The 14,113-nt window shown below is 32.4% G+C and overlaps 1 protein-coding gene across 3 annotated transcripts in view; it reads left to right on the top strand.

Annotated features, from left to right (window-relative positions):
• The window catches only part of CSMD3 (CUB and Sushi multiple domains 3), a 1,281,859-nt gene that overhangs the window by 1,155,143 nt on the left and 112,603 nt on the right, over positions 1–14,113 (top strand). For all 3 annotated transcript variants that reach the window (XM_051844770.3, XM_051844772.3, XM_051844771.3), the window contains 2 exons: positions 8,476–8,594; positions 10,566–10,635. In XM_051844770.3, the coding sequence (XP_051700730.2) occupies positions 8,476–8,594; positions 10,566–10,635 (189 nt within the window). The remainder of the gene's footprint in view (positions 1–8,475; positions 8,595–10,565; positions 10,636–14,113) is intronic.

Here is a 14,113-nt window from a genome sequence, read left to right as displayed (position 1 = left end):
CAGTTCATACAGTAACATTAAGTTTTAAATTTTTGAAAGTTTTTTTTTTTATTTTGAGAAGTGTTAAAGGTGTGGTATGAAAAGCACAGGTCCAAGCATCAGAGAGGAGGCTGTTATGATGAATCACATGAGAAACTCTGACAGCCATAACTGTGATTGTATAAATTAAATGACAAGTGATTAAGGAGATATTAACAAAGTTAGAAACAAAGTAATTAGAAAGATTTATGGCCAATTAGATGTTAGGGTTGCGAGAGAGGGAAACCTATAAGATAGTTTTTGTTCTTCTGTTTTGGTTTTTACTTTAGAGAATATCACTTTTCATTTGGTCAGGGTTTTTGTTATTTTTGTTTGTTTGTTTGTTTTTTGCTTTTCTCCTTTGGTAAGACAACCTCTCAATTCCCTAGACTTTTTCATTGCTTTTTAGATCAACCTAAGCACTTTTATTTTTAAAGATTTATTTTTTGATAGATATAGTGACAGAGAGAGAGAGAAACAGAGAAAGAGAGAGAGAGAGAAAAAGAGAAAGAGGAGTTCCATGTTCTGATTCACTCCCCATATGATCCCAACAGCCAGGTCTGGGCCAGGCAGAAGCCAGAAGCCAAAAATTCCATTCTGGTGTTTCACGTGGGTGGCCAAAGTACTTAAGCATCTTCCCCTGCCTTCCCAAGCTCCCTAGCAGGAAACTGATTTGGAAGTGAAAGAGCCAAGACTCAAACTTGCAATCTAATATGGGAGGACTGTGTTGCAAGCAGCAGATTAACAAGCTACACTACAACTCTGGCCCTTTAGACTTTTATATAACTGTAGAAATTGTACTTCACATCTTACAGTGAGATATAGGAACCAAAAGTATTTTCTAATTTAACTATTGATAATGCCAGTATAGATATATTTCTAAAGAGTGAAATCTTTAGAACACAAATATAATACAACACAGAAATGAATAATAAGTGACAAATAGATACTGCATGTGTTATGTACATATATATTTTTAATATTTATTTTTATGTTGCTCAAACTGTGTTCTTTTGAAGGTTATAGCTGTTCCACAAATAAATTGAATCAAACAGAACAATTTTTGTAAACTACAAATATATAGAATGAAGTAATAAATATAAATTTCTCAATTTAGAACTTCACTTGAATTATTTTTTCCTGAAACTTTGATGTTTTATACTGATTTTCGCTAAGACCTACGAAATTATTTGACATATAAATAGGTAGCTAGTATTAATGGAATTGTTGATAAAAGGAGCCAATTTTGCTTTCTGTTAATAATAAAGAGGAATGAATATTGAAGATAATTAAGGAGGACAGAATGAAAGAGGCATATTTCTCTGACAATCTTGGGAGAAATATAAAAACTCAGGCAAGTACACTGAAATGTTGTGAATACATTTATTGAGGAAATCTAAGACTAACATGCCAGAGTTTGGATGTGGTACACATTTTTCAATGTTCAATAGAGAGAAATCCAAGTTTTAGTTAGGAGAGGCTCATTAGTATATTGGTATTTCCTGATATAGATGATCATGAGTAGACATAAAATGATATCAATCTTTGTGTTGGAAATCTGTGCTGGTTGAACAGTCATGTGAATAGATACAGCTGAACCAAGTTAATAAAATTTATCCAAGGATTCTTATGTAAAATATTAAAAGCACTGTTTCCTGATCCAGAGTAGCACTGAAAGGTAACAATGAACTCTTAAATTGACAGTTTGTGTTTTTGTTGTTCTGTTTAAGTTAAATAATCTTGCCTGTAATTGTGTATCTTGTATAATTAGATTTGTTACTTTAAAAAATGTTCTTAGTGAGTCAAAACACAATAATATTTGTAATTAATAATGAGTTACCACAAAGTTAATTTGCATTTTCCGTTTGCTTTGCCACTTGGGTTTCAGTAGAGCCTCAGCATGAATACTCTTATTTTAGAATATTAGATTATTTGCCTGATTACAGTATACATACATCATTTCCATCTCATTTCTTGAAATCTGTTGAAGCACCTATTTAAAACCTGACTGATGATAAATCAGAGAGGGACCTTGAATCATTTAGACATCGATTAACAGAGTTCTATTTTGAATGGATAAAATATAAATATTTAAAAAATGAAACTCTATGCAGGAATAGTGCTTGCAAAATCTTAAGAATCTTTAGAGATCCTCAAAGGTCTCAGGACTTAGTCTTTATGGAAGACAAAAAATTCATGTTTCCTTCATGAATAGATTTTCTGTCCCCCACACCTAAGGTACTCATGACATCTGCCACTAATACCCTTTTCTGTAAGTCATGTGGTAATTCAACTGGTGTGAAATTCTCTTTCCATCCTGTGCAGTAGCTGTAGAGCTGGACTGAATACCTAAAAGTGAAAAAAGCTTGCAAAATGATAACATCCAGTAATTTATCCAGAGTCTTTCTTACAAACAGCAAAACATTTGACTAAACGTATCCATTGTCTTACTGCTTCCCATCCTCAAGCAATATGCTTAAGAGATAATACATTAGATCTTACTGAGTTTACTTTTATAATCACTAAAAATGATCTCCTCCTTTGGGCTAATTATATAATTGATTATTTGAAGAAAACAGGGCTTTTACAATTAATTATATTTTTGCTTACACTAATTTTATTTAGTTTATGCACATCAACATTTCATAAAATATTAATTGTAGAAACACCTCCTGCCCAAATTAATTTATTAGTATTTGTCATTTCTAATTTCAATGGCCATTAACTCAGAATATATTGCATACAAATAAGTATACTTGATCTCTGTAAACATATTTCACTCCTTAACTCGTACATTCCCTTACAGATTTGTTATAGTTTATATTTTGTTTCTTTTGATCAAATTTTATTTTGTGATCTTTGACTTTTCACCTCCTTGTGGTGCTGGCTTAGAGAGAGCTATAGCCCAAGTTCCTATATTCTGTAAACATTGTATTTTTGCCTTTGAAAACTTTCTTTTTTAATGCTTTTTTAAATATTTATTTATTTATTTATTTGAAAGTCAGAGTTACACAGAGAAAGGAGAGGCAGAGAGGGGTGGGGGAGTCTTCCATCAGATGGTTCACTCCCCAGTTGGCCACAAGGGCCGGAGATCCAAAGCCAGGAGCCAGGAGCTTCTTCCGGGTTTCCCAAGAAGGTGCAGGGGTCCAAGGACTTGAGCCATTTTCTACTACTTTCACAGGCCATAGCACAGAGCTGGATCAGAAGTGGAGCAGCAAGGTCTAGAACTGGTGCCCATATGGGACGTTGGAGCTTTAGGCCAGGGCATTAACCCGCTGTGCCACAGCACCAGCCCCTGTCTTTGAAAACTTTCTCTAGTTAAATCTTAAGCTTACAATCCTAGGATTCACTGTAATAAAATCAATAACATTTTAGTTGCCTATCGAAGAAACTTCTCATCTTGAACCTGTCAGAAGACTTAAGGTACTGAAATTTTTGACCCTTGATATTGACATTTACATATTTGCTTTATATAAATATTTCTATAATATTTATGTAAAACCTTTTTATCTTAAAGACATATACATTTATAACAAAGGAAAAATGTCTTTTAACAGTTAGAAATCTAAGTAAACATTGATATTCCCAGTTTCATGCTTGAAACCCTAATAATGGTGTTAGTTAACATTTACTGAGCACTTTCCAGATCCCTAGCACTATTTTTAATATATATATACATATATATATATATATATATATATATATAAAGTATCACAAATTGAATATGAAGTGGGTATTTTCTTATTCCAGTTTTATTGGTAGGGAACTGAGGTGCAGAAAACATCTTAGATTTAATAAGAAAAATGCAACAAGTGGAACTAAGATGCTTTACATAAGAATTTGTGTTCTAAACCATGAATTTTTTTCTGCATTAGACACAGAAGGAAACTATAACACCTAGCATCGGTTAAGAGGTTCAGATTTTACACAATCTATTTTCTGCCTCTTTTTTCAGCTTCATTTCTTTCTACTTTCCCTAGAACAATACATTAGTCTTTGGGCAAAAATGCTCTCCTTTCCATAAAAGAGAAATAAAGGACTCCATTAATTTGACATATCACTTTCTCTGTTAGATCCTCATAACCAACTTCCCACTCATTATAATGATTTGGTAAAATATTTGTTTTTTTAATATTGACATGTGTTATTTCTTATGAAAGTATTATTTGACAAAAGTTGACCATCATTTATTAATTTTTTCACTACAATCTAATCAACTGTTAAAGTAACTGCCTTGCTGGCTCCATTAAGTTTCTTTAGAGCATGGTTGCTTACATTTCCAATAGAATATTTTATTTTTAGCATCTACTTTTATTTTCAGCACACAATAGAAACTCACTAATTGCTGGTGTAGTGAATAAATAATACTTAGAGGTTGCAATTATATTTAACATTTTATGTAACAGAATTATTCTGTAGACTAAAATTTGATAATTAGTATGTATTAATGAATATTCAGTTACTTATTAGCATGATGCTAAGATAAACACCAGTTATGGGTAAACATCAAAAATAAATAAGTAAAATATAAGGGTAAAAGTAAATAGGGGTGAAACCTGTACCACAACGTATTCCCCAAACACTGAAGCCCATCGGTGACTATAAAAAGTCTGATTAGCCACACACATTCATTAAATTTCATGCTATAAATAGTATTTGACAAATATTTGTTTAGTAGATTAACTAATTAATGCTGAGATATAGTATGCCAGAAAAAAGGTCTGTGTGCCTAGCAAGGCAGTTTTCAATCAGTCTTCAAACTTATAGACAAACTCATTGAATTTACCCTTTGATCATCATGAATGTCTACCTTATTCTTAAACTGTTATCTTTACAATAGTAAATATTCTGGTATAGATTTCAAGCCCCTCAGCATAAACACAGAATTAACAGTTATTTTGTATCTATCACTTACATAAAAATAAAATTTTAAACATGAAATATATTTAAAATAATGAGATCTTCACTTTCACTAAATACAACCTTTTGTGCAAAGACAAATTCAACTCCTATTCATTTCTGACATCAATACAAACCAATAATTTTGTTTCATGTACATAAATACACACACATGTGTGCTCAAAAATATCAGTGATAAATATGATTAGCAAGTTTTCCTGCTTTAGACTGAAAGCTTTGAAAACAGAATTGAAAAAAATAATTTTGGGTTATAAATAAATATTTGTTATGTGAAGAAATGAAAGTTTCATGTTTTAATCCAGGGTAACTGCCTACAATAATTTGAAGGAGACATATCTGTATGTAATTTATAACTATGTATATCTCTGTGTAAGCTATAACTCTATGTAATTTTTGATATGGAATTGTCCCTGTTTTTTCTTGGTTTCTAGTAACTGATTAATTAATTCAATCTCATTAAAAAGATCCATCCATGATACCATCTCTGATTGTCAGGAACATAATTATACAATATTTTCCCTCATAAGCTTAAATATTTTGATTACCTTTGTTAAGCATGGGATTAGCAGAATTGAAGACTTTGTAACATTTTTACAAAAATCTTGTTTTTATTTGCCATTCCCATAAATAACCTGTGTTTTTTATGTAGAAAGATGTAGAACATGATTGTTAAAGTGGATATTTTGAAGTTAATATTTAAGGACTCAGAGTTTATTTATATAAATAAGATATGGCTTAAAACATGAAGTACATGGATTTTTGCTATTTTTGTTTTACTTTCTTTATTCCACATTAAAAAAAAAGCTGCTCCCCCAAAATAATGAGTGAAGTTGTCAATATATAACTTTTTTGGCTTATCTGATTAACTCATAACTTTACCCTGAGGGAATCATATTCAACAGAGATTTAATAGGCCAATTCAATCTCTTCTATAAAAATAGAAGAGAAGATGTTCTTGTACCCCTCAAATTCTCTGTAAATAAAATTCATTTAATGAAAATTATTTTGCCATGTTCAAAAATATTTCATTACATAGAAAATTTTAAAATCAAGAAAATATAAGGAAGAACATATAAATCATAAATAATCTTTTAAGTAAGAATCAAAACCATTATTTTAAATATTTCTTTTTGCTCATTTTAGTCTGAAGTTATTTCACTTATGTTTTTTTAATTTACAAAATTGCTATTATATAACATATAATTTTATATCATTTTCCATTTTCATTTTCTTCTCCTTATAGAAAGAAATAGGTATTGATAATTTTCTATATATATGACCTTGAATTTAGTACTTAATAGAGAGAAAGAAAATTTATGTGTGCAAAATTTGTCCTTCTCAGTATGAATGACTGCAGGAATAACCTTAATGTTGAATAATAATCAATGTACTGCTAAGAACTCCCAAGAGTGTAAGATTGTACCAAATGAAGGGAAAATATTGTTTGTAAGATGTATATGTTGGGGCCGGCACCGTGGCTCACTTGGTTAATCCTCCGCCTGCGGCACTAGCATTTCATATGGGCAACAAGTTATAGTCCCGGGTGCTCCTCTTCCAGTCCAGCTCTCTGCTGTGGCCCGGGAGGGCATTGGAGGATGCCCCAAGTGCTTGGGCTTCTGCACCCACTTGGGAGACCAGGAAGAAACATGTGGCTCCCGGCTTCAGATTGGCGTAACTCCGGCTGTAGCAGCCATTTGGGGGGTGAACCAACGGAAGGAAGACCTTTCTCTCTGTCTCTCTCTCTCACTATCTAATTCTATCTGTCGAGTAAATAAAAATAAAAAATAAGAAAAAGATGTATATGTTTGAATCATACCTTATTTTTTCATATTAATTCCTGAAAAGGGGATGAGTTTAAAGTATAGAGAATAAGAGTATAAGAGAATAAATATAAAGACAAGCCACTCATTAAGGAGTAATAAATGAAATTAACACAAATAAAAGACAATTTTATCTCATGTGGATCTCAAATTCTAGTTTCAGAAGCAAATCTTCAACACTATTGATTTATTTGCTTATTTATGTGAAAGGCAGAGTGACAGAAAAAAGAGGCAGAGAAAAATCTTCTCTGCTGGTTCACCCCACAAATGCTGCAGTGTCCAGGGCGTGGCTAGGCCAGAGCCGGGAAGCGAGGCCTATATCCAGGTATCCCACGCGGTGGCACGTCCATCATCTGCTGCTTTCTCAGGCACATTAGCAGGGAGCCAGATTAGAAGCAAAGCAGCTGAGACTGGAATTGATATTTTGACATGGGATGCTTGTATTGCTTCACACACCAAACCTCCATACTGGCCACAAACACTTCATCGTTTTTAAGTAGGTCACAATTTAATGGGAAGCCAATTATTACGAGGTACATGAATTCAAGATGAAAAACATTCAACAAATATGGTGCATGATGAAGACATTCTGACCTGTCTAATTAAACCACTAAGCACTGGGATTGCAGTTTACAGACTTTCTTTATCTCATACAGGATAGCTTTAAATGACCATTCACTCTGGCTCTACCGCCTTAGATTCTAATCTGATCATAACTATAGTCACTGCTTCCATGACATTTTCTGTCTTCAAATGTCATCCACTTGGGCATGATGTAATCTACTCCAACTATGTTATTAGCCACAAAATCTCCTATTTTCAGAATTAGACATTAACATTTATGAATAAATAATCAACATAGGCAGGTCACTGTCCTTTTTATACTGTGCATTTTTCATACAGTGTTTGTGGAGTACTTCCTCAAGATGTTGTGCTCTAGGCTGCCTTAATGAAGTTTCCATTCTTTCAGGGAACATAAATGTAGAGCAAGTCATTGCTCAATTATTTATACATTACCAGTTGTGTTAAGTGCCTCAAAGACAGTGTAGAGGATGGTGTTACAAACCCATCCGCAAAAGGAAAGTAACCTAGCTAAGGGCTGAAAGAATATGAGGTGTTTTATTGCTTTAGGATTTACTTTCTAATATTTTTGTTTTTATGAACTGTAATAAATATGATTTTGGAGTGGTGAATTCTACTAACCCATCTAAACACGCATTAAATTAGCTTCAAATGTGAATTTAGAGAAAGGAATAACCATGTTTTTTACCAAACCTTAAAACAATTTTACTAATTGATATTTTTAAAATATCAATTTTTGTTTTGGTTAAAAAACATAAAACTTTTTAAGGCTTTAAGTGAATCATTCTAAGAACCTTTTTATATTTTCCACGTTTTATTCTTTTGTATTGAAAAATAAACTCATTGCCAAAATAATGAAGTGTTTTAAGAATTTTTTTTATTGTCATGCATTACATTTACAATTAGATTTGGAGTTTAAAAAGTAAAAACACAAATGATTGGTACTTTAAAATTGAAAAAGATTTATATATTTGAGTTCCAATGTATACTGCTCTTTTCCTCTACAGTTAAAACTTGCTTATAAAAAGTTCTCAATTTCTCTGACACTAATACTCAGTTGTGGCAATTTAATATGCATGATTTACGAATTCATTATTTGAAAGTGATTTTGATTATTTTCATTAAATATTCTTAGCAATTGGTTTGGATTCTTGTCCTGAACCACAAACTCCTAGCAGTGGAATTAAAATTGGAGACAGATACATGGTTGGTGATGTGGTATCCTTCCAATGTGATCAAGGCTATTCCCTTCAGGTAAGTCTATTTCAGAGTTATAGTTTTGATTTTCACTGCCCTTTAGAATGTTTTAAAGCATCAGTGATGAAGAAGCCACAGTTTTACCACCATATTGATTCTGGGCTACATAGTCAAAAAGATGTTCAATTTGTTAACAAAATATACAACTGAGAAAATTCAGTAACAGACTAAATTTATCTTATTCAGAAGTAACCAAAATGATTTTTTAAAAGATTTATTTTATTTATTTGAAAGACAGAGTTACAGAGAGAGGTAGAAGTAGAGAGAGAGAATCTTCCATCCCAGGTTCACACCCTAAATGACTGTAAAGGCCAGAATTGAGCTGGTCAGAAGCCAGGAGCCAGGTGCTTCTTCTGGGTCTCTCACGACCCAGGTGGGAGGAACCCAAGAACTTGGGCCATCTTCCACTGCTTTCCCAGGCCCCTGCAGAAAGTTGGCTAGGAAGTGGAGCAGATAAGATTCAGACTGGAGCCACATGGGATGCCAAAGCTGCAGGCTAGGGCTTTAACCCACTTTACCACAGCACTGGACCCCAAAAATGATTTTTTGAGGCAAAATCAATCACTGCTTCGCTTTGTCTTATGTAAGGTGAAAAAATTGAAAATAAAATGAAGAAAATACAGATGAATGCAAATGAAGCTAAATGCAACTTACATTATAATAAAATCCACAAATTAGTGAAAATCTATTACAGTTGTACATTCCTAAGGAAGGGAACTTGCGATGTGTATTCTGTTTATGTATCTTATATTGATCCTCTTTTGAAGGTCTTGTTTTGAGGAGCAGGATTCAGGTTTATGATATCATATAATCTCCCTAAAATACAGATCCATTAAGAAATTAGGGAAAAAATGAGGAACTATTTCATATGATAAAAAGAAAATTCATGGATGAATCAAAATTCAAAATTAATAATTTTTAGCCTTAAAATTATTAGTCTCAGAAGTATAATTAGATCTTTTTAGATTTTATACTTCAATATAAAACATAATGTACTTTGACTTATTTCAGTATTTTTATGAAAGATATTTGCAGTGATTATATATTTAATCTCTCTCACCTTTAATACTAACAGAGATTTATTGTAAACAACACTGTATATTACTCTTTCACTTATAATATCAATGTAGAACATGTCTTGATAAAAATATTAAAGTCATATATGGTTATTTTCTTAGAATTATATCTATAAGATACATGAAATCTCTTCTGTTTATATTTTTAAATTAAGAAAGAACTGTTTGTAATATAAAAATCTTACTTTCTTACCAGAATCCTTTTCTTATATTTTATTTTTTGTCACATGTATGTATAATAACGTTTCTTATTGTAAGTCATATTAAGCTTTCCAGTAAAAGAGAAGGATGTACTTTTCTCTGAAAGGAGGAGAGAACTTCCACTTTGCTTATGGCCATGTCCAAATACTGATGGAGTTTATGGTCGCAAAAGGCTTCCATATCCTTGGCAGCCCATGGCAAGAGCCTTGGGTGATTACTGACGTCATAAATAAGAGCATTAATTGTTAAAGGAACAACAAAAGTCACTGTGCACTTAGTCTCCGTGTAGGACCTCCGTCCTTACTGAGTTGTACTATGAAAATTAACTGCTAATCTTGCTCTCAAACTATACTTTATATGTTGTGTGTGGGGGTGAATGTAAACTGTTGAAATCTGTCCTTAACATAGAGTTGGTCCTCTGTATATAAAATCAAACTAAAAATGAACCATAATGAAGAAGGGGATGGGAGAGGGAGTAGGAGATAGGATGTGGGTATGGGGGAAAGACCCACTATATTCCTAAAGTTGTACCTATGAAAAATGTATTCATTAAATGAAAGCTTTTAAAAAAGTATATTTCAATGTGATAATAGATATTTAAGCTTATTTTAATGAAAATCATTCATTCTGCTATGTTTAATTTAAACTTTTTGTAAATGTCTCCTGAACTGCAATAATCTTGTTCACATAGGGCCATTCTCACATTACATGTATGCCTGGACCAGTAAGACGATGGAATTATCCAATCCCAATTTGTTTGGGTAAGTTAAAACGACTATAAATAATGTATAAGTCTAATCAAGTTCTAAAGATACATCCTATATTATCATGTTGTTATAAAATTTACTTAGTAAAGAATAAAAAAAAAGATGTGTTAATTTGTGCTGATTTGGACTGTGATCTGAGAAACAACAAAATTAAGGCAGCCTTGATCATGTGCTCTGAAGTTTGACAAAATGGTTCTGGTTTCACAGGCCACACTGTAAGGGGAGCTGTTAATTATATCTCTTGTTTGTCAGAAATTATGATTGCTATGGCAGAGGTCAGATTGATTACTTGGAAGGGGATTGGACACTGAGTCAGGAAGCAGGAACCAATGTTTCACAAACAGTTGCAGACCCTGTTCATAATGTCTGCATGTACCCAGAGAGCTGGTGCAAAACTGCCCCATTCCAGATTTCAGCTGCAGATCTGCCCGAGGCATGTTTGAAAAAGAGCCTCTGACTATTTTGAATGTCCCAAATCAGTGCTGCTCTGTTCTTGGTTTCTTTGATGAAATATTTTGTCTTCATCAAGTGTTATGGAAATGTTATTTTAAGATGTCTCACTTTTTTAAAAATTGTATACAGTTTTTTTTAAACATGGACAATATTGGTAGATGGCATAAAAATGCAGAAATCAGTGAAAGGTAAATTTCTTTTTTTATTCCTCAGCATCTTCTCAGGGTGATATGGGCAAATACCCATAGGTCAGAAAATAAGTGAATATAATATTGCTTACTATTTCGCCAGAATGAAAAACCTGAAGGCTATCTCAAGGGAACATGGCACTCCATGAGATGTCATTCATGGTGACAGGCAACCAAGATATGTAATATGTTGAATGAAAGCATGGGTATTTCTTTCTGCTACATATATATTTTCTCTTTTCCACATTTTTGGTGCCTGTATGCAACCATTAATACACTGGCCTTTATGCAGCATGAACATTAAATATAAGGTGGATTTCTACCTTTAAAACATTCATTTATCATTTGGAGTGTGAGAATAAAATTAATTGATAAGAGAATAATTTAGTGTTAAATAAAATCATTAACTACATGATGAAATTTGGAACAGTGAACTGATATTGATTGAAGTCATTGAGAAGTATAGTGATCCCATAAGGTTTATAGAATTTTGAGTCATAAGTGTAATTAAGATATGTGGATGAAGAAGATAGCTTTTCCTGGATAGGAAAAAAAAAACATAAGCAAAACAGTATGTAAAACTTGCATGACTTATCATGTCTGTACAATGATTTTACTTATATTAGTCTGCTTGAGCTGATCTAACAGAATTTTCCCAAATTGGATGACTTAAAGAACAGAAATTTATTTTCCTATAGTCTGGGGAGCTGGAAGTCCAAAACCAAAGTGGCAGCAGGTGGTTTTCTTGAGACCTGTCTTGTTGGCCTATGGATGTCTACCTGAATGTTCACATGATCTTTTGCTGTGCAGTCACATTCCTGGTAACTCTTTCTCAACTTCTAAGGATACCACTTCTATTGGATTAGTATCCACCATTATGACCTCATTCAACCTTAAGCACTTCGTTTTAGACCCTATCTTTAAAGAAAGGCACATTGGCAGTTAGAACATCAGCATATGAATTTTAGGGAAACACAATTCTGTTCATAATATCTGTATACAGTGTAGACAGTTCCTCCTGGAAAGTAGTGAAAGAATAACATTTAAGAGTAGAAATATTTAGTTGGTAATTACATTGAAAACATTCAGACTTTAGATTGGGGAATTTTTTAAGGACTTTTTTTCATGCTATAAATAATTTATGAAGGCACATTATAACAGTTTTTAAGTGCACACACACACCTGTTGTAAAACTGTTTATAACAGTTAATCATTGATTGTGAATGCAATCATTGTTGTGTGTGTGGTGTGTGTGTATGCTATTGAATATAAAAATAAAGAACAGTGCAAAGGACAAAATAAAATTTATTACACTGATGAGAGCATGGGGAGTTTATGTATTTTGTGTGTTGCTATATCCCCAGTGCCTGGAAGAGTTATTATCTTAAACAGACATCCAATAGATATTATTTAATGAATAAGTTAATATAAGTTAGTAGATATTTGAGATTCTACTGTATACATATATGGTGTAATGTATTCCTTCCTGCCATTAACTTTAAAAATTTTATGTATTATGATATGCTTTAAAAGCTTAGTTTTTAAAATGGCTTCATAGCACATAACATTTTCTAATTTGTGTAGCTACTCTGTTTTAGTTATTTTATTTTTTTTAAGATTTATTTTATTTATTTGAGAGTTACAGAGACAGAGACAGAGACAGAGACAGATCTTCCATCCCCTGGGTTACTCCCCAGATGGCCACAATGGCTGGAGCTGTACCGATCCAAAGCCAGGAAGCAGGAGCTTTTTCCAGGTCTCCCATGTGGGTGCAGGGGCCCAAGGACTTGGCCCATCTTCTACTGCTATCCCAGCCCACAGTAGAGAGCTGGATTGGAAGAGGAGCAACCGGGACTAAAACTGGCACCCATATGGAATGCCAGTGCTTCAGGCCCCGGCTTTAACCTGCTGTACCACAGTGCCAGCCCCAGTTTCATTTTTTTGTCTTTTATACTTTAATAATTTATGAATATTTTTCACATATCTTTATACACTTTTCTAATTAATTCTTCCTTAAGTAGATTTATTATGTCATTAGATACCAAGTATCTATGTTTAAAATTTGGATAAATATTGTCAAATTACTTTTAGAAAGTTTTACCAATTTAAATACTATATAGTATTATTATATTTTAGTACCCTATTACTATCATCCATTATTTTAAAATGCCAACTTTTTAGGTAGATGAAGCATTACTGCACTTTGTTACATATGCATTTTCATTACATAATGTTAAGTAGCCAAGTTTAGGTGGAAGTGATATTTTAATAGAATTAAGTAATACATTTTAGTTCTATTATATAGAATAAATTAGTATGAAGCCATATTGAACACTTAGACTAACGTGCTTCTATATTAAAATTTCAACTCAAGGAAAAACTATCACATATGAAAAACATAGCATTCTTTGGGGTTTCTGTGTGCTCATCTGTAAGATAAAATAATGTTTGCCTCATGCATTTACTGTGAGGATTAAGCGAGAGAATTTGTTTAAAGTGCTTAGCACTGAACTTGGAAAACACATGGCTGCCAGACTTATCATAGTAGAAAATGGCAATTAGTTAAGGATCCAATGACAAGGAGACTTTTTAAAAATGAGAATAACTTGAATCAATATTATAATATTTAGTTAAATATTAAAAGCTTAAAACAATTCATAGATGATCCTATTTTCACTATATATATATATATATATCTATGTTTAACAGACATCTTTATGTAGAGAAAAAAATACAATTAATTTGTAGGTGGTAGAATTAAACAACATCTGTATTTCCTTTCTACTACTCTTTTTTATTTTATTAATTCTGAAAAACAAGATTGGAACATA

The sequence above is a fragment of the Oryctolagus cuniculus genome, chromosome 6, assembly GCF_051225735.1.
Source record: "Oryctolagus cuniculus isolate XC-2025 breed Fujian yellow rabbit chromosome 6, ASM5122573v1, whole genome shotgun sequence".
Taxonomy (NCBI): Eukaryota; Metazoa; Chordata; class Mammalia; order Lagomorpha; family Leporidae; genus Oryctolagus; species Oryctolagus cuniculus.
This window is presented reverse-complemented; position numbering and strand designations above follow the sequence as displayed.